This window comes from Lutzomyia longipalpis, chromosome 1, assembly GCF_024334085.1.
Source record: "Lutzomyia longipalpis isolate SR_M1_2022 chromosome 1, ASM2433408v1".
Taxonomy (NCBI): domain Eukaryota; kingdom Metazoa; phylum Arthropoda; class Insecta; order Diptera; family Psychodidae; genus Lutzomyia; species Lutzomyia longipalpis.
The window spans coordinates 31,554,766-31,581,612 of NC_074707.1; the positions used below are offsets into that span (position 1 = coordinate 31,554,766).

At 32.6% G+C, this 26,847-nt stretch overlaps 5 protein-coding genes across 9 annotated transcripts in view; 1 reads left to right on the top strand and 4 right to left on the bottom strand.

Moving 5' to 3' along the window:
* Positions 1-12,218, bottom strand: part of LOC129786065 (extracellular serine/threonine protein CG31145) — a 48,453-nt gene extending 36,235 nt beyond the window's left edge. For 2 of the 3 annotated variants that reach the window (XM_055820867.1, XM_055820866.1), the window contains exon 1: positions 11,740-12,218. The gene's annotated coding sequence lies outside the window, so the exon portion shown is untranslated. Of the gene's footprint in view, positions 1-7,291; positions 8,525-11,739 lie in introns of those variants that run through there. The other variant, XM_055820868.1, reaches the window with a different exon arrangement.
* The window catches only part of LOC129786110 (replication factor C subunit 4), a 635,780-nt gene that overhangs the window by 180,606 nt on the left and 428,327 nt on the right, over positions 1-26,847 (bottom strand). The gene's annotated exons all lie outside the window — the stretch shown is intronic.
* LOC129785980 (extended synaptotagmin-2) overlaps positions 1-26,847 on the bottom strand; it is a 633,447-nt gene that overhangs the window by 180,606 nt on the left and 425,994 nt on the right. The window lies entirely within an intron of this gene.
* LOC129785995 (protein kinase C-like) overlaps positions 1-26,847 on the bottom strand; it is a 501,513-nt gene that overhangs the window by 180,606 nt on the left and 294,060 nt on the right. The gene's annotated exons all lie outside the window — the stretch shown is intronic.
* LOC129786082 (facilitated trehalose transporter Tret1-like) lies at positions 23,927-26,100 on the top strand. The gene is made up of 4 exons (XM_055820890.1): positions 23,927-23,992; positions 24,061-24,424; positions 24,539-24,879; positions 25,135-26,100. Exons 1-4 carry the CDS (start codon positions 23,944-23,946, stop codon positions 25,773-25,775), a joined length of 1,395 nt encoding a protein of 464 aa, XP_055676865.1. The 5' UTR covers positions 23,927-23,943; the 3' UTR covers positions 25,776-26,100.

The window sequence follows — 26,847 nt, forward strand, 5'->3', positions numbered from 1 at the left end:
AAGGCAATAAAACCAATATCATACATATATTTTTTTCGCCAATAGCTTAGGAAGAGAAACGACAAAATTACAGAGAAATCTTTAAATGGAGATAAATTGGTGTTTCATCGCATATTTATTTTTTTTATAAAAAAAAACTCGAGGTATAATGGAAACTGATAAAAATTCGGGCATTTCTTGCATACCTTGAAGATGGTTAAAAAAAATACGCTAAAATTTCACAGATCATGTGCCTAAAGCATTTCATTTTTCAATATCTATGAAAAATAATTTCATTACAAATGATTACAGAAAGTTCATAATTACTCAAACAAGGTTTCTTTGAGTTTTTCCTGGCCATGGATAATTTCAAAATGCTGTGACAATTAGTGGAATGTCAAAAATAAACAAGGTTTAACTGATACACACCTGTGCCTCTAACTTTAAAAAATAATTTAAATAATAAAAAAAACCAAGGAAGGAAATTTCTAGAAAAGATAGTGAAAATTTTTTTCTGTTTTTTAATATATTATGCAGGTATCTGTGCCGAAGAATTTTACTTTGTTTTTTAAACTTATAATTACCACCAATGTTAATACATAATGCGAACTCAAGGAACTCAACTAGAAAATTGCAAAAGTTATTAGAGTTTTCTCTTCGACAGAATTGGTAAAACAGTATATAGTTTTTGCTTTAACAGTAAAGAATTTTTCATATTATTTTCTAGTCATGTTAACCTAATGAGAATGACAACAAAATATGAATGAAAATGATGAAGCGTGGGCTAAGTTATTAATTTTGAAAAAAAAAACTCTTTTTTTTCTTAAACCTAATTAGAAATGCGTAGGTACTTTTTGTACAAGAAAATAATCCATGATTCTTTCTTCGGCACGCAATTTAATTAGCATACAAACGTAAAGAAACAACTGTGTAAGTCAGAGAAAATACATGGAAAAGTGATGCTTACTGGAAGATTATGAAATTAATTTTCATTCCTAATTAGTGAAATTGCATCTATGTGCCTTTGTATTGGATGTGATGCATCTGTTAGCTTGTGAGGTTAAAACTTGAAAGCGCAATAAGACCGCTTGGGAATTTCTGAAGAAACAAGTTTCCCAAGCGTAAGAATAACATTCACAATCTACACATTATCTATATCTTTGCTGATTGGATGTTATAGTAACACCAGAACTTCGTTTTGATTTTTATTAGAGTGCTCCGACTTATGCACACTATGTATGTAGGTATATAGTAAACAAGACATTCTGCAACGTCCGTCTTCACAGAAAGTGAAAACTAAAATAAAACTTTCGATTTTTCAATGAAATCTTTATGTTTTTCTTTTGGATTATATCCCCACGCCTGGTTTTTTTTTAAATTTTAGTTTAGCAATGAGAAAAAGAAATTTTACATCTTAAGAAGGTATGGTAATATTGTACTTGAAGAGGGTACTTACGGAATTTACTCAATACAGTGAAATTTTATACATAGTGAATAAATGAATATTTTATTTGTGCTTCCTAATGAAAGTGTCCACAAAATCTTGGTCGTACCATCGTCTGTGGTATGTGGATGTAGAATTATGTCGTTAAATTGAAAGTATCAATCGACAGTGCAATGCAATCACTCCCGCCACCCTCTTACCACTAATCCCGCTAATCCAAACGCGAGTAACCAAAGTCAGGTATAGGTATACCAAGAGTCACTTTGCAACTGGTTTTGTGTCATCTGCCATGGACGTTACCACACATACATATACCTATATATAACGTACATTTGAAAACTTGTGCTTCGTGAGATTGATGCTGGTGCCCGAGAAAAAGACTCCACTTATGAAACGCGTTTTAAGCTCTTCTCTTGCTGTATCAGTGTGTTTCTTTTACGTTCTTCTTTTCCAAGCAATTCAACCATTTCCATACATCTCGCAGCAATTTAATTCGCTTTCGTTGAAATTCACGGCGTCGAGACGAGTTTTTTGCCACTTAATTCAATTATAGATGTTGTTTTTTGTATACAACTTACACTTCTTTTTTTCCTCAGTAAACCCGTGTCGCTATTTAATTTTGGTATTAACCGCATTCAAGGTTGAAACCTTGCGAATGATGATCTCTGGTGAGGAATATTTAAGTATTGGGTTTCCCAAAGCTGGTTGGAATGATGGGATCGCTGTCACATCTCATCCAAAATAATTTGCATTAAAGATGTGCTTAAATTTGTTTTGAAGGAATTTAACTGGGAATTCCAGCATAAAAACATAACGGGTAGTACAAGTTTTTCACATTTTAACATTATATTCTTCTGCTAAATTTTATGTATTCTGTTTAATATATTTGATTTGCTTAAAGTTCTTTAGGGAGTTATAAAGATAATTTTTAATTTATTATTTTAAATGGTTAAATCAACCGTTGAAATTATACGGTGCGATATTGTATAAAAAGTACCTAAATAAAATAAATCTAATAATAAAAAATCCATGATTATTTAAATTTTTCAAAAAGGACATGCCCAGATATGTATGTTTGTATCATTTTGGATAAAAGCTTGCAGACATCCACGGAACGCACATACTTATAAACACGGTTATACATATAGTGAAGTGCAATTTGAAAATTTAAACTGAAGATAGTATGGGTCAATTGGCGTATTTCTATAAATAAAATTCTAGCGAGCATGTGACTTGGATAAACTGATCTGACGAGCGAGATTTACAAGACGCGGAAGTTCAATTGCTGCTCAATTGAGGGGTTTATAGCACTTCATCTTCTTAAATTTATTTTTAACAAAAACATCACAAGTATGCCGCACTTTAGAGCATCCTCTTGAGTGAGTTTAAAATAATAAAGAAGTTGATATGAACCACATATTTTAGCCAACGAGAAGATTTTGTAGAGATTCCAATTTTAAAAGAAATATTGAAAAATTAATTTATTTATCGTTCCATTTTGACTGTTTGCATTTTGTACGTTGTAAAGCCCCTCGAGATTTGTGAAATATTATCTGCAAAGTGGTTATAAATTGATATTAAATGTGTCAGACTTAGGCGCAGTGACTTATTTATTAATCCTTCCGGTCACTTGTATCCATTGTTTAGTAGCTATTTTTATTTTTATTTTTTTACCCGACTGTGAAATAAGAATAAATTGCATTTTGGTTATTTGTTAAAAGCCCTGCACCTAAAACACTTGATCGATTTTGTTTAAGGTTTAAGATCGCATAAAAAATTAAAATGTAAGATAGATTATTTTTAAGAATCTGATGACAGTCATATGAATTTTTTTTTCAAATGAATTTTTTCTAATGCAAAAATTGAAAATTTTAATAATATTTATCCTACTTTTTTTTTAAATAAAAAAAACATACAAATCTTGTCTATTGGCGAAAAGTCTATTTAGAAATATGGATAAATACATACACAGCAATTTCATGAAAAAGCACGTGCCAAGAGTAGAAATATTTACGTTCTGATTTAGGCATTTGATAAAATAAATAACTTTTATCAATTCTATCGTTTAAAATTTTTATTTTTTAATAAATCTATGTATTATGTTTTTAGTTGAATTATATTTTTGAAGGTACCACATGAATGTGATTTAACTTAAATCACTGATTCTGTATATAGTGCAAAATTTTCCGATTTTTATCAAGCTATTTAATATTTAAATTTACTTACTTTATAAACTTATATTTTACGGTCTAATAGATTATAAATATAATGCACGACTACATAGCTCGGTATTGCATAAAAGAATCGTTACGAATGTGTTATAATAAAAAAAGGAAATACTCAGGTCACAGAACTTCCGAGAAATTCCATTGCGTCTGTGAAATTCTGTGGAAGTTGAAACACTTTTCTTTTCTATTTGGCACAATTATAACCACATTGGAAAACTTCCTCAAAATACACGCATCGAGACATTTGAAAAATTGTAGCAAAAAAAAGAAATACCCAGAAATCATGTTGTAACAATTACGGACTATGAAGGTTTTAATTACAATTTAAATGCATTTAACCATGAAACTTAGACTTTAATGCGACGAAAATATCGCATACAAACTTCTTCTCTTATTTCCTTTAGCCATCGGTGATCATGACGAATTGCGCATGATTCTTCACTACTCTTCTTAACTATACTTGAAAATATTGCATGATCAATCTGAGAAGAGAAGAGTAGTTCGGTGGTTAAACAAGCGTCTTACAAATTTCTTTATATACATACATATATGATGTATTTTGTTAAATAGGCATGAAAGAAACCACAAGTAGAACATTCTCTCAACTTATATGATCATCGTTTAGTGAGGAAATTAACCAGCAATCAGCATCTGAAATCTCTAACATACAAGAGGAAAAATTGATGAATATTTTTTGGGAAATGGGTCAAGGAACATTAATCACAAGAGAGAATGAATGTAAAATAATCTAGCACATGCTTCGTTCTGTTCTACTCAGGCTTCTAATGATTTTGTGTGGAAAAAAAATCTACACACAATTAGACGCGTCTCGTGCGTAATAACACCATTGATTAGCTTATTCTGTGGTGCATTTCCCGAGCTAGAGAATATAATGAACATTCACACAGTCAGTAGAGACTTGAGTTGTGTGGTTTTACATTTGATTTTGTGATAACTAAAGCTAAAAATGAAATTTACGTTACTTTTTTTTTAGAAAATTTGTGGGTAATTTTAATGAAAAAGTAAAGAAAACTAAGGCAATCTTGTAATCAATTTTCTTAAAAAGAATAAAAATATTTCGAGCTATGCAGGCATTTAAAAAATGCAAAAATTCGAAGCAGAGGTGCTTCCTTATAGTGGACTCATGGAAAAATTTCATGGACATCTCTGTGAAAATCTTCTTCCACCATGGTTTCTTAGTTTCAAGATCAGACACGGTCATTGGTATTACAGGAAAAAAAAGACATAAGGTCTGTTATATAGAAATTCTCATAATTGCCATGCTTTAGAGTTCAAACGAACAATTATGCGTCAATTAATTATATCTACCATTCATTTTCAAGACAAGAGGAAGTAAATTAAACTTGAATTCCTCTTTTATTCTTGAAAAAAAAAGAAGTAGGTATATCAAAAGAAAAATAATCGGACGCAGTAGCTCGTTTCATAAATAAGATCAAATGGGTGGTATTTAGTACTTATTTAGTGGGAAAGTATTTAATAAATACCTACAAACGCTTTAACATTGTAATTTTATGATAAATTAATTCATATACGAGAGTTTGTGTACACTTTGTATGTGTTAAGTAATTCATTGAGGCTACAATTACTTCTATTGGGGATTATGCTGAACTAATTGGGATGAGAAAACTATATAAGAGAGAAAATCTCCTCGATCATTCCAATATTAAAATTTTAAGTAATAATAAAAAAATTTCCATTAATTTATAAATGCAAATTACTACAATAAAAATACCTCATAAACCCGCTGTTGCTAGATGTTGTTCCTACGCAAGAATTTATTTTTAATAGACAACATTTTTTTTAAGTTGAAAGAGCTGTAAGAATTGTGAATGCATTTTAGAAAATGATCACAAATAGAGAATGATTTGACTTGCTGTGCGATGGGCCTGACGGAGGTTTGGTGTTTTTCAATCAAATTAAAAGATTTTGATGTGGGAAAGGAATGAGAACTTGCAAAGAAATCTAACTGGAATTAATGCCACTGCCTGCACTCTGCATTAACATAAATTCCATCTTTTGGTTATGAAATCTGGCTAGTTTCAAGAGGAGATGATCTCAAGAACTTCTAAGTCAACTTTTATTAAATTTATAGATACGATAAACGACAGAAAAGAGCAATAAATTAAGTTCATAAATACTTTAATTTTTTCTTGCTCCGATGCCACTTCCTGTCATCAATTTGATTGAAATGTAAAAAGTAGAACAAGGCGTGAGATTCACCCTGTGACAATTTTCAGATGCAATACAATCACTACACTTCGATTGAGCCTATTAAAAAAGACATTTAATTTATTGCAATATGCAGGCAAGAAGAATAATGTTCTCTTTTTGCATGCCAACTGGCACTGCATCGGAAATCTGGGTAGTGATATGTTTTCTCTCTATAGTGGGGGAGGGCGTATATATAAATGTATAATGCGTTACTAAATCTATGGCCACACGTATACATACAACTTCACCGTGACCTTCAGCCATGAGGAAATTCTCAAACGACAGCTACCTACATGACTGTCATATTCGTGAATTAAAATCAAATTGCATCTAGGGAAAACAACTTCATCTTATTTTGCATGAGGAATTTGAGATCTCAGGTAATTATGGAATTTTGGCAATGCTCCCAGATAAAGCTCCCTATATAGGGGACTTGACTATCTCGCCTTCTGTTAAATGTTTCAGATTGAATATTTTTTATTAAAGAAACACTGCTAATAAAAAATACGCTGTACTTTTTATTTTCTATATTGCTGTATTTAAATTAAAAAAATTTAATGTCTTTCTTTAATTTATTTTTCAGCATTTTCACATGAGTTATTAGAACGAGAATAAGTGAATGACTTTTGTATTTTTTTAATTGATTTTGCTGTGTGTAATTGCTTTTTAAATGAACACGTAAAACATAGCATTTACGATCAGTGATACAGGGGTTTCTGCCGTTCTCCAATGTGATTGATAGCAGTAAGTCGTCGTTAGACGCAAAATTAAGCACGAGGATAGAAATAATTAAATAAATAAAGAAATTTCTTTATAAGGATTGATTGTAGTTTTTTCATTCGTGTGCTACAACCAAATAGCAATTTTAACCAACTGTAGAATGGTCTATTTCAACATAGCAGACAACTCAAGGTTAAATTAAAAACCTATGTATATACTGGAGAATAATTGTGCTTTTTCAGGATGATTCTAACATTTTTGTGGTGAATGTTTATCCACAAGATAGTAGAATATGCCACCTAAAACGCACGTACGAGTGTATCAACAACTGAAGTGCAGATTACATATGAGTTTCGTTTTGTGGCATTTTGTATTCTCAAACAGTCACTTCCGGAAGTTAATTCATTTTTGTGCCTTCCACTGTTTGTGTACATTGTGTTAAATTCAACAAGCAGAAATGCTTTTTTTTCTTCCCTCAGGAACTATCAGCAGTATATATGGTTTTAAATGTATACAATCATAGCTTGGCTAGCAATGTGCGTGATTTTGCGCAATTTAGATGTTTCAATCTCGAGATGTGAGCACGAAGAAAAATTGTGCAACCGAAAGAGAAATGATTAAAATCACAAACATCGTCTAAATTGTTTTATATGTGGTAGAATAATATTGAATTGTATTTTTTTGTTACCAAATGCTCACGATCAAGTGGTGTAGATGTACTCAAAAATAGTCTTTAAGGATAAAAGACACTACATTTATATACACCAAACACACAGTTCTGGTTTCACACAGCTTTTTTCTCTGATTGTGAGCTTTTCGCACGATCTCGGGAGAAAAATAAACACACTGTGCTATTTCAAGCAACTCAACACGTTGTCTGTATCTCCAAATTTTTCAAACACTTTCATGGACGATTCACGCACAAATATATATACATAACATTTGGGAAAATCACCACGAATAAGCAATTTTTCACACAATTTATAGGTAGATGTCCGGTTTTAGAAGTTATAAAATTAATCGTACAAAAGCAATACCACAAAATTGCCACGAAGGCCAAAATGTGTTAATTTCTATCTATTCTATTATTTAATTTTTTTTGTTTATCGTATTTTGCTCACTTTTTTTTTCAACCAAAGCGCGAATTGCGCGACGATTTTATTTACCAATGGGATGAGAAGCCGTTTTGCTAGAGTGAACCGCCTCGAGGCAATCTTCAGAAAGAACTAAAATCTTTTATACCGCGTCTCACATTTCGATGTCTTTCAAGAATAGCGTCTCACCCTACACCATCAACTTCATACTTGATCGTGTGTTGTAGTAGCGTTAAATTCAGCTGATCTTTACCTAACAACTCCCACTTTTCGCACTTGGCTTCCCATCGCAATCGCAGAGATCATATATACGACGCATTACAATAAGAGCGATCATCGCGTAAAACAGACGCAAGATGGAGAATTAATTAGAACAGTCCAAATTGATGACTCTATCTCGTTTAATTTGTTTTAATGTGTTTGGTTTATATAATGTCAAATGTAATTTTAAATAGGGTTATCTCATGAATTTTTATTAAAAGAATTTTAAGCACCCACACTTGAGTTCAATACCACCATATACGAAAAATGCTAAGCTCATGATATGGCAATAAATGTGTGCTTCTTTTTTTGTAAAATATTCTTTTTCCTCAAGCAATCTTTCGGTTTATAAACTAAAATTCTTGTGTGGACAATGAACTTGCAAATGGAAAAAGATTGTGACAAGCAAGGAAAAAATACATATTTATAATACCTCTACACGCATTTTCCGCATTTCCCTGATGACAAGTGTAGTTTTACTCATAATCATCACAATACATATAAACAACAATCGCACAGAGCTTTTGATACCAATTTCACACATTTAGTTCTATTCTACTTCTAAAAGAATGGATGAAGGAAAAAATAAAACGTGGCAACATGTTCAGATCATTTTAATGGAACTCTTGAAAATGCAGCAAAAAAATACATTTTTTAGTATAAAGAGAGAAATATACATGACTAAATGTGAATCTGGCAAAACTTCAAGTTTCTGGAAAAACAACCAGACGCTGACAAAGCAATGCAGCCATTGGCACGTTTCAGCGTAGAATTTCTTATGGGAGATTTTGAATGTCACCATCAAGGTGAGGAAATTTGATACCGGTTTTAAGTTGAAAAAAAGAGGCGATAAAATATCATCATTTCATATTTTTTAGTGTTCTTTTGTTTCATATAATTAATCTTTAAGGAAATTAAAAGATAGTTTAACGCAAATATACTAGAACTTTGTTGGCAGCTTTTTCTTAAATGTAAAATTCTAGAGGACTACCTATAATTTTGTACACAATACGTCTTTAAAATGATAAAAAAAAGAACGTTTAAGAAAATTGGAGTTATTCCAGTTCAAACTGGATTTTAATTTCCCATTCAATTCCCAAAGAATTTATCAAATATGTTTACCTAAAAAATGAATGTAATGATAAAGCTCTTTGTTTTTGGATATACATTTTTGCACAATGCTTTTTAATAGATCACGCAAAAGGTGAAATTACTAAGAAATTCTATGACGCACTGAACTTTTAGTTATTGTGTTGCTTTTCTTTCTTCAAACGTTTTCTTATAGGAGATCAAACTTCTTGATCATACAGTTGAATCAATATTTAAGCCAGAGCGTGTCAGAGGTTTGGAAATATTCATCCCACTCAGTTCAAGGTTTATGCCACTAATTAAACTTGTACTATTTTTTGTTCTATGGCAATTAAAGCATTTCTATGATGTGAATACACTAAAAATTTCATTAAGTGTGTAGATGTTGGAGCTCTTTTAGACGTTTTCAACACGCTTCTAAGTGCTTTGTTAATCGACAGACTCAATTTCATAAGGCAGATGTGTGGTTTGTGTTTTCTATGCTATATGAGCAAAACATTAGATAAGCTATTGATAAGCGGACTGTCGCTATCAGAGTCAAACCGAGACAGGCATTTGTGTGATTACAGGGAAACTGTACAGAGATGATTTTTTTTGTAAAAAAAAAATATTTTAACATTATTTTACATGACAAGCATTAAGGTTAAAAATCTAGAAATTATTAAAGCTCCTAGAAAGCTTGAAGCTTTTGAAAGTATCATTACTTTCTTGAATTTCTATTACAAACTATGGAATGTCAACAATAGGAAGTACCTCACGCATTATGCTTTATCTTGGTAATAACTAATTGTTTATGATAAAGTGCGTGAAAAAGAGAGAACAGGTTGACAGGTAATAGAAGTAATAGTGTAGGGAAGTTATTAAACAGGAAATTATTGTCTTCACTAGTAGATGATAATCACACTTTTAATTAACCCCCGAAAATATGGGGAAATCACGGCCAATACTTCTTATGGAATATTAAATATTACATAGAGATATCTATATGATTTCCGGTGTAACCAAAATGATTTTTTTTTAAACTGGAGATTCTTTCAGTTTCTTATCTTTAAAGCAAATAAAGAAATAAAAAAAACTTTGTTGTTTATGTGGCCTGAATTAACTTTTATATCCATCCACGTTTAATTATGTTTGCCAAACTGTGACAATCTAAACTATATTTTGCTATTGTGAATAAACATGGGAAGTCATACGTGAAAATTTGAGCAGCAACAAGAAATGTTCTCTGTCTTTGTATTTACCTGGAAAGCACGTTTTTATCACCACTTGATTTACATTAAATTCACCAGAAAAAAACCTCCGACGTGAGGGTTAAAATTAAATGTTATTATAGGTCTATTACAAATTTCAGGTGTATTTGGCTTCAGCGGAAGTAAAGTGTTGTCTTGAGGAATTAATTGTGACTAAACACCGTAAAGATAAGCAATGGTGAATTCTTTTTTTATTAGTGTAGAAAGAATTTATTCGACAAAGAAAAAGTTAGCAACGGAAAATTCCCGAAAAAGTATTACGTGTTTGTACCTGAATGTGTTTTTCGCCGGGGGATTGAAAAAGTCTCTACAAAAATTGAGGACAGAGAAGACACAAAAATGCAGCAATGTGAAATGCGAAACGTGCGAGACTCTCGATCAAATACGAGAAAGTTCTAAGGGCATAAATCGCTGCCAAGCTAAAGGAAGAGAAATGGGGCAACATCGAAGAGGTCAACAGGTGTTTGCTTTCCCTGGTGTGGCTTTTAAATTCAATTGGAGGACTTTAAGCTCTCAGTATGATTTTGAGAAAACAAATTTTAGCAATTAAGACTCTAAATTTTATTTACCCATCATAAAAATCTGCCATTAAACAGGAAATTAATGGCAAAGCAGTGGAAGATTTAGAAGAAAATTCTGACCTGTTATTTGCTTGTATTTTTGATATACGAAATTCTTTACCCTTTTCCTAAAAGGGTAAAGAATATAAAAATCTTTGACTTTCAATTCACAAATGAAGATTTAAAATTTAATAGATTATGTATGGTAGTTTATTAAAAATATAACAATTTTCAACAGACTAATGATGATTATTTCTCATTGTCATTTTATATGTATTTATTTTTTTTAAATCCCTCTAAAGCTCTTTGAACGATTTCTTTGGAATTTCGTTTATTTGTTTTACTTTGGCGCGAAGATTGCACGAGGGTTGATACACCACAGGGTGATTCAGATTTATTTGAACTGGGGCACAAGTGCGATTGGATGAGTGAGACGGAGACTATGCCCTACTTTCGGAGCTATTTCTCCCTTGTTCATGTGCACGTTGAACCTCGCAAGAAGGATGTGCCGCTACAGAAGCATAGGATGTTATGTAGGTATATAATAGCGAATGTTGCACCAATAAATCAATACAAGTAACTCCAAATAATACTTTTCTTTCTAATGGACAAGCAACTTTTCCACACCACAAAATGCATTTCACTGCATGAATGTTACAAATGTAACATTTTTTCTTCTATTGCAATTTCTCAGTTTATTTTTATAAAGTACAGAATTCTATCGATTTTCAGAGTGACACAGTAATTTTCCCACACAATGCCACTATTCTGAGACTGAGGGAGTGATGCGCTAGCGCTCGGAAATGCCTGATAAGGCGCAATTCGAATGCAATTATTACATTATCATCACCAAGGCAGTATTCACTTTAATTTAAGATTTACCTCATGGAGTTTCAGTTGTGTGTGTAGCTGGAGGCTGTAGTGGGTGGAGGCACTAGTCTGTCCACCCTTTTCACGAAAAAATGTCACTGACAGCTAGGACCAAGGGAAATCCGGGATTTGGTGCGCGTGTGACGGAATTCGGCAAAATCTACATTGGTCCTTTGTCTCTTTTCGTTTTTTTATTAACGAATTTTACTCATTTTACTTCCACTTCACTACACAATGACACTGCTGCCCTATCTAGAAGACGAAAGTCCCCCTAGTTAGGGAAGGTAAATGAAAAACGGAGACACAGAACTAGAATTTTTTAAATGTTCTTCGGATGTGTCTTATTTTGTGACAGAATATCAGTCAGAAAAGGCACAAACATCGAAAACGCAGCGTACACAAAACACAGCTGAGTGTAAAGGAGAAGTAGAGTTGGGACTCTGGATGAAAAACAGCTACTTGAGCATCGAAGCTCAGGCACGGACTAAAAAGAGACGCACATCAGCGCCGCGCACAAGAGTCTTTCTTCTATGTTGGTTGGGTCATTTGGGGGGAAAATTGCTCTCGCTCTCGCACACCAACTCAAATGTTACGTCAAAGACAGCTGAGAGTCGCCACTTTGCCGGCAACTCACGAGCCACCACAAGCCCACCCCCACCTTTTGTGTGTTGTCCTTCACTAACTTTCTACCTATGGATACATGTGCGAATGAGACAACGATTGACTTTAAAGCCAAACACGCGTTTGTATTTTTCCTTCTTATTGCTCTCTCGGTGTTGAAATCGGTCAACGGGGTATTCGAAGTAAAATGTAAGGTACCACAGGTATGTTTCATGAGTTTCCGGACATTCTTAGTAGTTAGGCTGTATTAAAACTCTTAAATGAAGGAACCTACAACTAACTATACCAACTAAACTCATGGCCTAGTAAAATCTAGTTGAAAAGTTTAACAAAATGTCCAAAAATCTTCTTCAGTGCAATTAAAAAACTTAAAGAATCAAGATTTTATTGTATTTTCAAAATGGCGGCTGTAGCTGACTAATCATAATTGGCTTGAAAGGATAATAATCTGGAAGGAGAATCTTATCTTTGACAACATAGGTATTCGAAATTGAGCTCTGTAGCTCTTAATTTTACATATCTACTTTAAATATTAGTATAGGTATTGTTTAATGAAATACAGAAGCTGTGTTTTATAAGGTCATATTTTGGAATGAATGATCCTAAATTGTGAGATGTATTCAACTCGAAGGTTTACATTAGACTGATTTATTTTATTGTTGTTTTCTCATTCAATACACTACATTACAGTGGGCCCCAGTACAACGATCACTTGACATAAAATAAAAATTAATGTACATCACAAAAATAATGACGCGCCCCTCTTTATTCCTAATGCGGATAGCAGAAAGAGAACACAAAACTGCTATGTAACATGCATGAATGAGATAAAATGAAAAACATACCTACTGTGAATCACCCTGTATGTATTTTTTTTTGTAAATTCCCAATATGGAAATTCGTAAGTTCAAATCCAGGTCGCAATATGTACCATTTTTTTTCGCAAAATAACTCTCATTTAAGAATTTTTAAGTGAGCTTGCTTTTCTTTTGTCATTGCATCTGGTGCAAAATTTCCACCCCCAACTGCGGGAAACAAAATGACTCCTATTGCTATCGAAGAAAATCATTTACGGAACACTAGGGGGTCTTTCTACAACCTTGAGTAGTTTTCATACCCAATGTACCCAATAGATGACTTTGTTGTCGCACAAATCAGTAATTTGACCCGCCACCCACGATGAATGGATGCTCCATAGAGCGCAAAGAACTATTAAGAGGTCCACAAATCCAGAACATTTGATGGTGGAAAGACTGTAATTAGGAATTACCGTGATGTTTGGATGGGTAAAGAGTTACATGGAAGACACTGGTGACAATTAGTGGAGAAATTGTGTGGAAAAGTTTCCTCAAATAGGTTTTTGTACAATGTTCGATATACTTCAGTGGAGACAACTTTGAGTATTTGTGCAACTCAAGTAGGTGCTGTAATCTTGCCTCTGTGACGACTCATTCAAGCTCGTTCAACGGGGTGACTCACGAGTTCATTTGTAACTCTTTACTGTGCCCTGTGGAAGGTCCCCGGGCACGTGGTAGAAAGTATCTTCGAAGTCTAGCGGCTTCCAAAGGCAGTTGGGCATGCGCGCTACTCCAAATGACGAGATACCCTTCGGTAGATTGTCAGGCGTTGCGTCCGCCGCCTAGAGGCCAGAGCAAAGGAAATGAACGTGGCCATGGTTGTGGGGCTCGACGTCTGGTCGACGGGACGTGTAAAGTAGTACCCACAACGTAATACTTGGCAACAAGACGGGGCCCACTCTGAGTGAGTTGTTGTTTTTCTTTATTTTGCTTTATAATTATATTTTTTAGTTTTTTTTCTGCTGAAAACAATAATAAGATATTTACGAAAGGTAAATGTTGTACTAAACGATTTTTTTTATGATATTTAAAGAGCACTATATAATGGTAATAAAATATTTATGTCTCTGCAAGAATAGGTAATTAAAATCATAATAAAATTAAGTAGAGGTATATTGGCTCAGCGTACAATTGTGTACGGAATATAAGGATGAAATGCAATTTTAATATATCATTTTGCTTAGATTTTTTATAACAATCCAAAAAAACGTTCAGAAGGAAACCATAAAAAATCTATCATTTTTGTTGTTTTTTTCTTTTTGATTATTTCATTAAAATTATCTTATTTTTGTACAATATTAATTAATATTATTAGATTGACTCTATCTATAGCATATTTGTTTTATTTTTGTGAATGCTTTGGAGACAGTTCCGAAGAATTTGTGGATGTTGAAATCAATTTATCAACCCCCATCCACATTTTGTGTTGAGTTTCATTCCCGGTCGCACTTGTGAAAGAGAACATAAAACCTCTTCTATGTTTATGCTACAATTTTTCCTTCCACGTAATTTAATCTTGAGCCCACTCAGAGTAATTAACGTTCAACGAGATCATCATTGCATGATAGAATATTGCCTGGCTTTTTGGCCATGGGCGCCACATGGAAAGCTGTAAAGCTCTCGCTATGTGATACATTTCTATTTATTGAGGTAGATAATAAAGCTCTTGGGGGATTTGATTTTATTTTATTTTCCTAGCGCTTCTACCCCCAAGATGGGTTTATGGATGATTTCCCTGCTCTTCTCTAAAAGATATTTCTCATTTTTTTGTCATCTACTCTTCTGGTCTTTTGCGTAAACTTCTTCCCCATTTTCACCCCATTAAATTGATGACTTTGAAGAGATTGTGTGGTATAGAGCAAAAGTAAGTGAAGCACGTGATGGATGGGTGGGAAGGTTTTCTATCGAAACTTTTAGCAAGAGAAGGGTAGTGGACCAAGAGTTTGGCTAAACTCAACAAATCCCACATAAGTAATTTATTGTATTATCTTCTACCTCTTGAAATCTGTTGCTATAATCCTCACTTGTGTTATTTTTCTCTTGGGAGAAGGAGCAAGTTATGATAGTAGTGACGTTTCAGGCAACTCAAGACGATGTGTCAACTTATGGAAGATTTTTTATGCCTTTTTGTTTGAAATTATTTTATGTTCCTAATCTTTCTTCGCACTTCTACAATGTGTAATATATTTTTATATAATGTATCATATTCATAATAAGTATGCTGTAATTTTTTTTTAAAGAAGTACCCTTGCAGAAATCATAGAATACATTACATAGGATATTTTTGCACTATGATTTTCTCTTAGTTAGATTATTTCACTGAAAGGTTGATGATGGTCACTAAAATAGATTAATGAACAATAAAAGTGACACTAAACACTCCATCAATAAATTCATAAAATATAAACATTTTTGTAACCAATGAAGTATCGCTATAAAAAAAAATTAAATACTTTTATTAAAAAAGTTTTATTGAAAATAATCCAATGTTCGTATACGACTGTCCAAACTTTTCGGAAAACTTTACAGAGAAAATAAACTTAATTAAACTCCCTGTGAATGTACTATAACATTACATACCTACATATTTTACTTATGTTTGTGTAATTCATGAATATATCTGTAAAAGGATGAAAATTCCATTTCCATTTCTTCCAGTAGGTTATGTATATTAGCCGTACGAGGGCACAATTTTCTTCATTGACAATAAATCATAATCCATTATCAGTCGTGTCGATCAGTTTCAAGCAACTAAATGGCATACGAACAGAGTTTAAGTACTAAACCGCCAGAAGTGCCTGAACGTATGCAATTTTAGCGCGAAATGCTATGAGAAAATGAGATCTCTCTGCGAAAGCCATATTTTCTGAACTATGAGAATATAATAGGCGAAACAGTAAGGAAGAATAAATGCAATTTCCACCAATTGAGACAATGGACGTTAATGTACTGTGCATAAATTGAAATTTTGCAGCCATGAAAACTTCTATGCTAAAAGGTAATTCTGCAATTTTTGCAAAACGATACAGATATTTTTTTTACTAATGAAATCAGAGAATTAAATCATAATATACTACCTGAATGTTGCGGCTATAAGTATTCATTTTGCTCATCCAGACCATGCGAAAAAAAACATACGTTTTATCGATTGTCTGCTCTTTGTACTGAATGGGGGCAAATGAAAATGGAAATCAGCCCATTATTTTTAATTATAACTCATTCAGTTCATATACGTATGAAATCAATCCACCCACAATTTGTGCATACATATATTCATTTGGTCATTCATTGATTAAATAAAATGTACCATACGTAAAAAAGGAATTTAAAAAATTCTTGGTATTTATTGTTACTAATATGTAGAAATTTTACATACACATATACATATATGCATATGTATGATTACAATAATAAATTAAATTCGTTGGGGAATTTTGCAATTTATCTTATCTTTTTGGTTCAATGCAATCAAAAATATTAATAACTCTTACAATACTTGGTATGCCACGATTGTGGTATACCAACTAATATGAGATAAGAAAAATTTAAATTTGTCTCAGAGCAGTGTTCGATTGATGCTTGGTGGCTTCATATGAGAAAGTTCAGTTGTGAGAAATTTGTCCAACGATGAAGTACATAACGCTATTTCTAGTTATTCTTTCTGGAATTGTGGTTTCCTCCAATGTGTGATTGATTCTCACATTTTTTTTTCATATAAAACGATGTTTTTTCTTTACTAAATGAAGTTTAATTTTTCAGAAATTAAAAATAACTGTGTATTATGAAGCACTCTGTGTGGATACAATCAATTTCTTTAAAAATCAATTATTAATGACTTATATGGAGTATTCAGAGAAAATGGATCTCAAATTAATTCCATTTGGAAAAGCTAGTGTAAGTATCTAATCTTCTTTAAAGAAAAATTAAAGAAATTTTATAACTCTCTATTCGATATATGTATTTTTTTTTTTAAATAAATTGAACTTTATTATTACAAATAGCACTACTGGAACAAAGAAAATAATAGATATGAATTTTGGTGTCAACATGGACCGAACGAGTGTTATTTAAACAAGGTCCACGCATGTGCTTTGGATGTATTATCATATGAATCATCCTTGTCGTTCATTTTTTGCTCATTGAAACTGCAACAAAATGTGATGTACCCTAGTAGACAGTGTCAACTTTCACATCGGGAAATTCAAAATTTAGAAGAATGTGTCATAAATCGCGGAGATGAACTTTTGGCTTCTCATGGAAATACAACTATGCTGATTGGACTTACATTTGTCCCTACAATTGTTCCAGAAAATGTAAATGTTATCTAATGTATACCTCCTATATGAGCTCATTTTTTATTTATTCGTTTTTTTTTGTATTCTTAGGATACCTGTTTAACGAGGCGTGATGATTTATACAGGAACTTTAGACAGGCCTTTCGAGAGGAATATGTTTTAAAATATGAGAAATATCCAGATGATGAAGTTCTCGGCGAAGCTCAAAAGCAGAAAATACGCCAGAAGTGTGAGAATACTGACCTTAATAGACTTTTATTGACAAGTTACGGCGGTGGCAGGGCATGGTAAAAAGTTAAAATTGCATAATGTATAAAGGTTTTACTTACAAAGCACAATAAGTCCTGTTCAAAAGCTAAACTACAGGATAATAAAATTATATTAGTTATGTACATACATGCGTTTTAATTTAAATTGTTTGTAGATTACTTATGTTTTATATTAAAGTTAAGTTAAGCAAATTCATTTTACTCGATTTCTTTACATTTTCCAAAATAGAAGAATGGAACTTTTAAATTTCAAAGGCTATGACGACTCTGAAATCTTTAATTCTATGAAGTAAAACTCCAATAAAATTAATAATCTATCTATGTACTAAATGAAATCTGAAATAATGTGGGCAAGTATATTGTTTTCGATTGTATTGCAATGAAAATGCTTACCATATAATGAAGGTATAAAATGTTTTTTAACCACCGCAAGAGGTGGAACATGTAACAAAACGGAAATGAAAGCATATTTCTTCTACTTTTTTTTTTTATTATTCCCTTCAGATCTTACAGCTAATGCGAAGTTGGGGAAAGATTTGTAAATATTCAGAAGTGTTCAAATGTGAACGTAAGAAATTTGTGAAAATAGAGAAACTAACATTTTTCTCGTTTCTCCTCTCATCTTGAAATTCTCATTATCTAATTTAATCTGGTCGATTTCCTCTTCAATCGATTGTAAATCGATAAGCGATTTCCCCTCTGGCAAAGGACACGGAAATCCTTCGTATACGTAGATCTCCTATTTTATTTGAAATTTCGTAGTTGAATCACGTTTCAGGTGGTGCTGCATGAATTTTGTGCTGCACTTCATGGCGTCTTCGGCACGATTTCCCGAGAAATAGTTTTATAATTCCTCAGAATTAACATTTTCTCCCTTGTGCGAACGTGCAAGTTTCTTTTATTAGGCACTGCATCGCAGTAAAAACCATTTACAAGGATTTTCCATCTTAGAGAAAATGAGAACAAATCGACCTTCTTTATTTTGCCTTATATGCAGATGCAGTGGTATTGTATTAGCATTGTCGACCATCTGTTTGCATAGAAGTGAATTTCTCATGCTAATATGCAGCACTATATAAACATTGCAGAGAATACGTACATACATATGTATGTACATATTTATTACATAAATACATATGTATGTATATGTCGGAAGCGAACGTGGTAATTGAGTCAATTCGCAATGTGGCATGTGAATGATGATTTCCACCAATTCTGCTATAATGAAAATCATGGGATAAAGTCGCAAAAAATGAAGAAAAGGTAAACTATTTAGGAAAAAATAACATTTCTGACTTCTAAACTTGTAGTATAAATAAATAAAAAATAATGAAAACAATAAAAAAGTCAAAAATATTTATGTGTCAAGAAACCACTTTTTCATCATTCTTTGTTATGTTATGAAAATAAGAAAAATATTTAATTTTCATGATTTATTTCGTGTGTTTTCTATGACACAAAAAGTTGAGGTTTTCATTTAAAATTGTACGGATTTACCAAACTTAAGTGAAAGTCACCTTTTGTGCCTTTACAGTCAAGAGTTATGTGTAGGTCCACCAATTGGGAGGGACGAAAAATGATTTTCCTCGTGTCTTTATTCGCGAATTTGCTAGGCTTGGTAAAAAACTTTTTCGATAAATCAAAAAGTTCGCTTCCCACCCCTCACGATGTGGGTGACTTTACTTCTGTACCATGCTAGATAACACTACGACAGAGAGAGTTGCGAGCGATAATTGGTTGGCGATTATCAAGAGAGTTTGGGGGCTCTATGGTATTATAAGTTTATTAGACTTTTCCATATGGTCTATTTGGTATATTCTCCTCCATCAGAAGATTCATCCTCGATAGGTGGGGCTTATTTTGCAGATTTTCGTCTGTGGCTCGAGCGGTAGCAGAAGCTTTGGTATGAAACAGAATATAAGGTAAAATGACGCGATTACGCTGCATTAATATACTCTCCCTAAGTAATTTAGATATTCCAAGGTGACAACTCAATTACCATCAGTGAAAAATGATCCCCATAATCTCGTGGATTTTCTATTGTTTTCATAAAATTATGTAATGGAAAAGCGTCAGGATGCTTAAAGCAATGACTTTACGCTTTGTTTTCAATCAACAATTTTAGATTATATTTAGGTATACATAGCCATGTTGTTCAATTTAAACCGAGCCTTGTACAGAAAATTCTAAATCCTTTTATTGTTATAACAAAGAAAAAAAAATAGAAGCGTAAAGCGTTCAATTTCATTGAATGGCCATCACTTGTGCTCTTTGAATCGATTTTAAAAGTGCTCTTGTTATTTCAAATTGTTTAATAAAATTAATACTAACAAGTGTGTATGTGTCCAAATCTCTTCAATTGAGAGTTATAAAGTCATTTGAAAGAAACTTTTTTTTTTTAAAAGAAAATACACACTTTTTTGTTAGATAGAATAAATTATATAAGAAAAAATAAATAATATAAAAAGGAACTCTTCTCATTCTTGAAATAAATGCAGTTGAAGGATAATGATGAAGCTTTGTGCTAGAGATGTTGAAGTTCTCTTGATTTTTCATCAAATTAATGAAAAAATGGAAGGAAAATTAATTCATGGAATATAAGGAGTTTTTTATTGAATTTCATCTTCTACAAAGTGAATATAGTAATTTAATATTCCATTTTTTAATAACATTACGGTCATTCTTGTGTGTAAATTTTCATCACAGCTAAAGCTATTAAGTGAAGTGTAAAGAAAAGAGAAAAACTGTAATGTACATATTTTATGCTTCTTGTATCCAAAAATGTGTAAATGTGTGACTTGTGAATTTTGACCTGAAAAAAATCGTCTTCGACTTTAGAATTTAAAGAATTTAATCTGTAATGTGGATGTATATGTACATACTTATGTCTTTACGCATTGAATTACTAAACATTAACATAATGAAAGATTGTGAATGTATAATTTTATATAAAACGTTATAGTGATATGTATAAAAATTGTTCCACTTTTGAAAAATCGTCTGGCAAAAAACATATTAGTTCTTCCATCTGTGAAAAATATTCAATTTATTAAAAAAGAAGTTGTATAAGCTAAAAAACGCGAAAAATATTTTTTAGGGTGGAAATCTTTTTTTCCATTCTTCAGCACCTTTCACCCCATCCATATTTTGAGAATAAATCTCTGTGTGGTTTTCATTTTCATGCGAAGACACCACCAAGATAAATCCATCAAGTATAGAAAAGATTGAAAATAAAGTTGGAAAAGTATGAGAACGATGGATGCAAAAACGACGGTGAAAAGTCTGAGATATTCAAAAGAGATACCTTGCGGAAAATCCGTTTTCAGCAGTCAAATATGATTATAAAATTTCTACCGGAAAATTATTCTCAAGAGAATCTACGAAAACACTGTGTCTGTCTCCCCATGATTCCTTCACCCATCTTACCCTGAGGATCAAATCAGCAGTGGTCTGGATGAAAAACAATATTTTCCATTTCTACCCACAATTTTACATCACTTATACGTACTTTTGTATATTCATATATGTATGTATGTGTATTGCTTCTCCCCGTAGTAAATAAAATGAGGAAATAGAAATCGTTTCATTGAAAATTCATATTTCTTTACGAAGCATTTGCATAAAATAATATAGAGAGAGTGAGAGAGACTTTCTTATTTCCCAATTTCAACAGTAATCATCGACACGATTAAAAATTCTAGTGGAAATCTCATGATAATAAATGCTTTTGATAATAATATATTTCAAGAGAAAAAAATTGTATATTTCAAGGAAAACTCTCTTGTGAAAATCCTATTTGGTATCAAATTTTACCTCGCAGTCATGTAAAATCCAAAGGAAAGCATTTTGATAACGAGAAATAATCCTCACCCTTAAGGACTCTGCATTCTGTATACTTCGTATATCGTCGCACTGTGAGATGCGTGTAATTTGATTCATTATAGGAATACAAAGCTGAGATTTCTTTTTGTAAAATTTGTTAAGATTAGGTTTAAATTTTTTTATTTATCTTATATTTTGTTAGAGCTAAGAATAGGCTTAAATCAATTTTTTTTAAAAGATAAAATGTTGTGTTTAATTAATAAGAAATAATTATCTTATAGATTGAGTTTTTAGACGATTTGAATATAATAGAAGTTTGTATGTAATATGTCATATACCTACCATCGTAATTGTACATAGTAAATGCAATTTTAAGGTAATTTTAGATTGAAATTTCGTGGGGAAAGTGATTCTATATTGAAAAGTATGCATGCCGTGAAATCCAATTCGAGGAAATGCACAGCAAGGCAAAAATCAATAAGTATAAGAAAGTTTGTTGGAAAAGAAGATTGAATACTTTTGAAGAATATCCCACTGCGATAGTGTCACCTTCCCTGAGATACACTCTTGCAACTTTTCCAAGTACAAACTTTAAAAGTTATTAAAAAAGATATAACTGAATAATACTTGGAGGTGGAGAAGGAAATTGTTTTCAATAATATTTATTTTATCAAACTTTTACCACTTGCTCGTAAATGTTGGGGAAAGTGGAATGAAAAAAAAAACTATTTCCTTCGAAGCTTTGGAGATGACGGTACTGACAACTTTTCCAATGTAGATAGATACACTATATAAAGTTTTTACGGAGTAAAGGAAATAGTGTCTATATGTACGTATATATTGTAGTGTATGAACTGAACAAGTATGTAGAGATGAAAATATTGGGTGTACTTATGGACTATTTAAGGAACTATTTGGAATAAGTGACTAAAATAGAGTCCAATAATATAATAGTTTTATCGTCTTTTTATCCTTGACCGAGTTATGTATTTAAAATTTGTGAAAATCCAAAGTTTTATTTGTAGAAAATTTTCTTAAAACCGTAAACACAACGTTTTAAATATAACAATAGATATAGCTAATAAAGTAATAAGAAACCCATATGGTTATTCCTTCGCTCCATGCCCAAAGGAACGACTTTATGGAGTTGTAGACTATAAAATTTCACTGAATACAAACTCGTAATCTATTTGTGTTTGCAATAAAAACAATGGTGAATCACTTGAAAAAAAAACTATCTCTTGTTTTTACCATTCTTCCCACATGCTTCACTCCTTTGTTATATTTGTACTCGTATTTTCACCTCATTCTGAGTTGAAGGTGGAATTTTCTAGTGAAAACTCATGCCTGTGTGTGTGAAGTAACTTCCGATTCCTTTCGTTTTTGGGTGAAAATTTATGGCCAATTCACGTGATGCTTCTTCCACTATATAATAGCTCCTCACACTCGCATCCTCTTCCGCTGAAACTTTTGACCCCCCACCTCTCTAAAAGTGGAGTAGAGATATAGAAAAGAGAACGCGCGCTGAGGAAACTGCACGAGATCGAAAAAGGGTTTTCTATATTCCAATTTCCATAGAAGGCTTTTTGTAGAAAGTTGCTAATCTGTTAATACTATGTATAATATAATACCTACTAAAATTTATATTATTTATTGTAATTCTGTCACCAAAAAAATGCAATTAGCTGTGACATTGAGAACACCCAAAATGATTATGTAGCTGGATATAAAATTCAAACTATTTTTGTATGTGCTTTTTATCGCATGTTCACCTTATTTTGAGTACTTGTAAATTTGGCAAATATAATGGCTATATGCTTATCAATGTTATCAATGCCTTTTGTAAATACAGTATAGGTAGTTAAGGTGTTATAGTATTATGTTTGTATGTCGATTGTGAATGAATTTGTCATGTTATTTCATAATTGAGTAAATATGTACTATGTAGGAAAATTATCTAGAAGATCGTTTGCAACGAAACTACTAAAAGTGCGACCGGGATTCTATAGTCAGTATTTCTGAGAAATTCCTAATATGAATGCTCAAAAAAATAGTTCTATTTCAAATACATCGTTTATCTAATATTAAAAGAATTCTAAATTAGTTTTTGAGGAAATGTATAATGTTAAAATCTTCATGTAAATTGACTCCCAGAACTCCTATCTCCCCTATGGTGATTCCCCATTTTTGACTGATTGACTTTTTGATAGTGGTTCTCATTATCTCTCTATATAGATATGCTATAGGTACATATTTGATTTAATTGAAAATTGATAGACACCTTATGACAGTCAGTTAAAGCCTTTTATTTGTTTCTGGCATTCGACTGGAGCACCACGCTCGAGAACTTTGATGGCACGTTTCAACGCGAAAGCAAATCAGTATTTTGCGACATTAGTTGGTAAATTATTATTTGAAATATTTTAATGATGAAAATCCGGTTAAAGATTTTTTAAAATATAATTTCAGCTAATTTTCCCGGACTTTTCTTCGGGATGTCCATAGGATGGTTATCACCATCAATACCACAGCTTCTTTCCCCACAAAGCCCCTTACCGAGTGGTCCAATCTCAATAGATGAAGCTTCCTGGGTCAGTTCTATTCTATACTTGGCCGGAATAATTGGTACAATTGTTTTCGGATGGCTTGTAGATCGTATTGGAAGAAAATACAGTGTTTATATCGGAACGATTCCTAACATTATAGCTTGGTTACTGATACCACTTGCTAATAATGTAATCTACCTATACATATCAAGAGTGTTTAGTGGTATCGCAGCTGGAGCTGTTTTTGTAACTGTGCCACTTTTTGTAGCTGAAATAGCAGAAACGTCGTAAGTACATTTGTACATGTTCTTAAGATATAGATAATATTTTGACAACGATTTTCCCATGCTTTTTTTTGGAAAAAAGAAATGTATTAGTTTATTTTTATTGATTTTTTTTAGGATTCGTGGAATTCTTGGCAGTATTTTGGGAATCTCAATTACAATAGGCATTCTCCTTGGTCAAGTGATTTGTACCTATATGTCGTTCTTTAACGCACCATATGTCGTATTGGGTCTATGTATATTCTTTTTCGCCATCTTCCTCATATTCCCAGACACGCCACAATATCTGTTGATGCGCAACAAGAATATTGCGGCAGAGGATGCACTCAATTATTACCGAGGTGTCAATCAAGAGTCCACCGGGGATTTTCTGGCACAAGTCAATCAGGAAATGGAGCAACTAAGGGAGACCCACGTGGATACCACCACAACAACACCCATCTCCATGGAAGACTTCAGTGAGTGAATCCAATCCATTTCTCTTTCCTTTTACCCTCACCAACCTTGCCCGTTTGGAGTTTCATCAACTAGATGAATTCATTTCCTTACGCATATTTTAAGAGGGACTCGCAAGAGATGAATCACTCTTTGCCAACCCCAATCGCTTTTACGATTAAGCTGGGAATGGTGAGGGTGAATGAGGGAAATATAAATTGGTCCATAATTTATTTATTAGCATATAGAGGTAAAGTGTTCTGGGCGTTTATTTTCAGAGTCTACTGCTACGAAGAGAGCTCTCGTTATATCAACAATTTTGTTCCTTGGGCGGAATATGTGTGGCCTATTCCCACTTGTCAATTTCACAGAAACCATCTTCATGGCAAGTGGGTCAGCTTTAGATAATACTGCATCGACATTTATAGTGTCCTCACTTGCAATATTAGCCTGTATCCTATGCACTATACTCGTAGATCGTACGGGAAGACGATTGGTACTCATAGTATCGTGTGCAGGATCAGCACTCGGTCTTCTGGGTCTGGGAGTATTTTTTCTCCTTAAATCCGAAGGATATGATCTGAGTAATATCAATTGGTTTCCTCTCACAGCTTTTTCAATCTTTGTTTTTCTCTCCAATTTTGGTGTTGTAACAGTCCCGCATTTCGTGGGAGCAGAAATTTTGCCATTTAAACTTCGTGGTGTTGTCTTTAGTACAATGATGCTGATCTCTTGGCCACTTCTCTTCCTCTTGACTCATTACTTCCTCATTGTAGCTGAAGAATACGATATGTATTATTTTGTTTTTGTTTTCTTCGCTTGGTGTACATTCCAAACGATCTACGTTCTCATTTGGGTACCAGAAACGAAGGGTAGAAGTCTCGAAGAGATCACGAATGCAATGGAAAATACTTACTAAAAAAAGAATAATTGTCTTCGGGCTTAGATAGTGTTGCGGTAGGTAGACATAAAAACATCCACCCCATAAAAATGCATAATTTATGGGTTTTAGGTATATATTTTTCTTCATACACCAGAAAAACTCCCACCCATGCTATAGCTCGTATATCTATATAAGACCGTATTGTATTTTTTCCCAGTATGCATTATTTAAAATTGACTAAAAATTTATGATACCATCAAACTTTTTAATGATTTTATCTCTTCCTATTCGCTGTATAGCTGAAAAATATATAAATAAATTCTGGACTGTGCTCTCTCTGGAGAGATATAAAATACTAAAGTTGAACTTTTTCCTAAACCCGACGGAGTATTGATGCACGAAAATCAGGCAAAGCCCAGGAAAAGCGCAACTTTTAATTGATAAATATCCGTGGAAAGTGCATTGAAGCATTTTAGTCACGATAGCTCTGAGGTTTTGCATCTATCCAGCACCAATTGTTGATAACCCCATGAATCGATGTGTGATGAATTTATAAACTGTTTCAATTCGATTAAAGTATGACTAAATAATTTGCAATTAGGGTGTCAAATTGAGTTTTCGCTAATTGTGTTCCTTATTTGGCATTCTTTTCTACAATTAATAAGCTTCATGTTTGTTGTGATACTTTGTAATAGGTATATGGTGTACATATTAGTATACATTTGCTACTAGAATTGAGATATGCCTGAAAAAAAGAAAGTTTAAAAAAAAACTTCTTTGATTTAATCCAAGAACCGCACGTTCTCCGATCTTAGAGTTTTAGGCTGTTGTTTTAGAAGATTCGTTTAGTTCTACAGCATTATGCAAATTTTAGCCCTATAGCTACAAAAGTAGATAAGGCGACCACTTTGAATTCTGATTTTTAGTATTCATTGCAAATATCAATTTCTAAGCTTACATTAGGTATGTACTGTACATCTTAATATATAAAGCTGAAATGTTTGTCTGTCTGTGGCACATGAACTCCTCCGAAACGGCTGGGCCGATCTTGATGAAATTTGGTATGGGGGTTACGAGTTGCAAGCGCTATATGAGATTCCGCCCCCTC

Bases quoted from the DNA above. Each gene is read 5' to 3' on its own strand.
- LOC129786082 (XM_055820890.1), top strand. From the start codon at position 23,944: ATGGCACGTTTCAACGCGAAAGCAAATCAGTATTTTGCGACATTAGTT. The intron at 24,425-24,538 runs GTAAGTACATTT...GATTTTTTTTAG, and splicing joins GCTGAAATAGCAGAAACGTC to GATTCGTGGAATTCTTGGCA. The intron at 24,880-25,134 runs GTGAGTGAATCC...GTTTATTTTCAG, and splicing joins CATCTCCATGGAAGACTTCA to AGTCTACTGCTACGAAGAGA.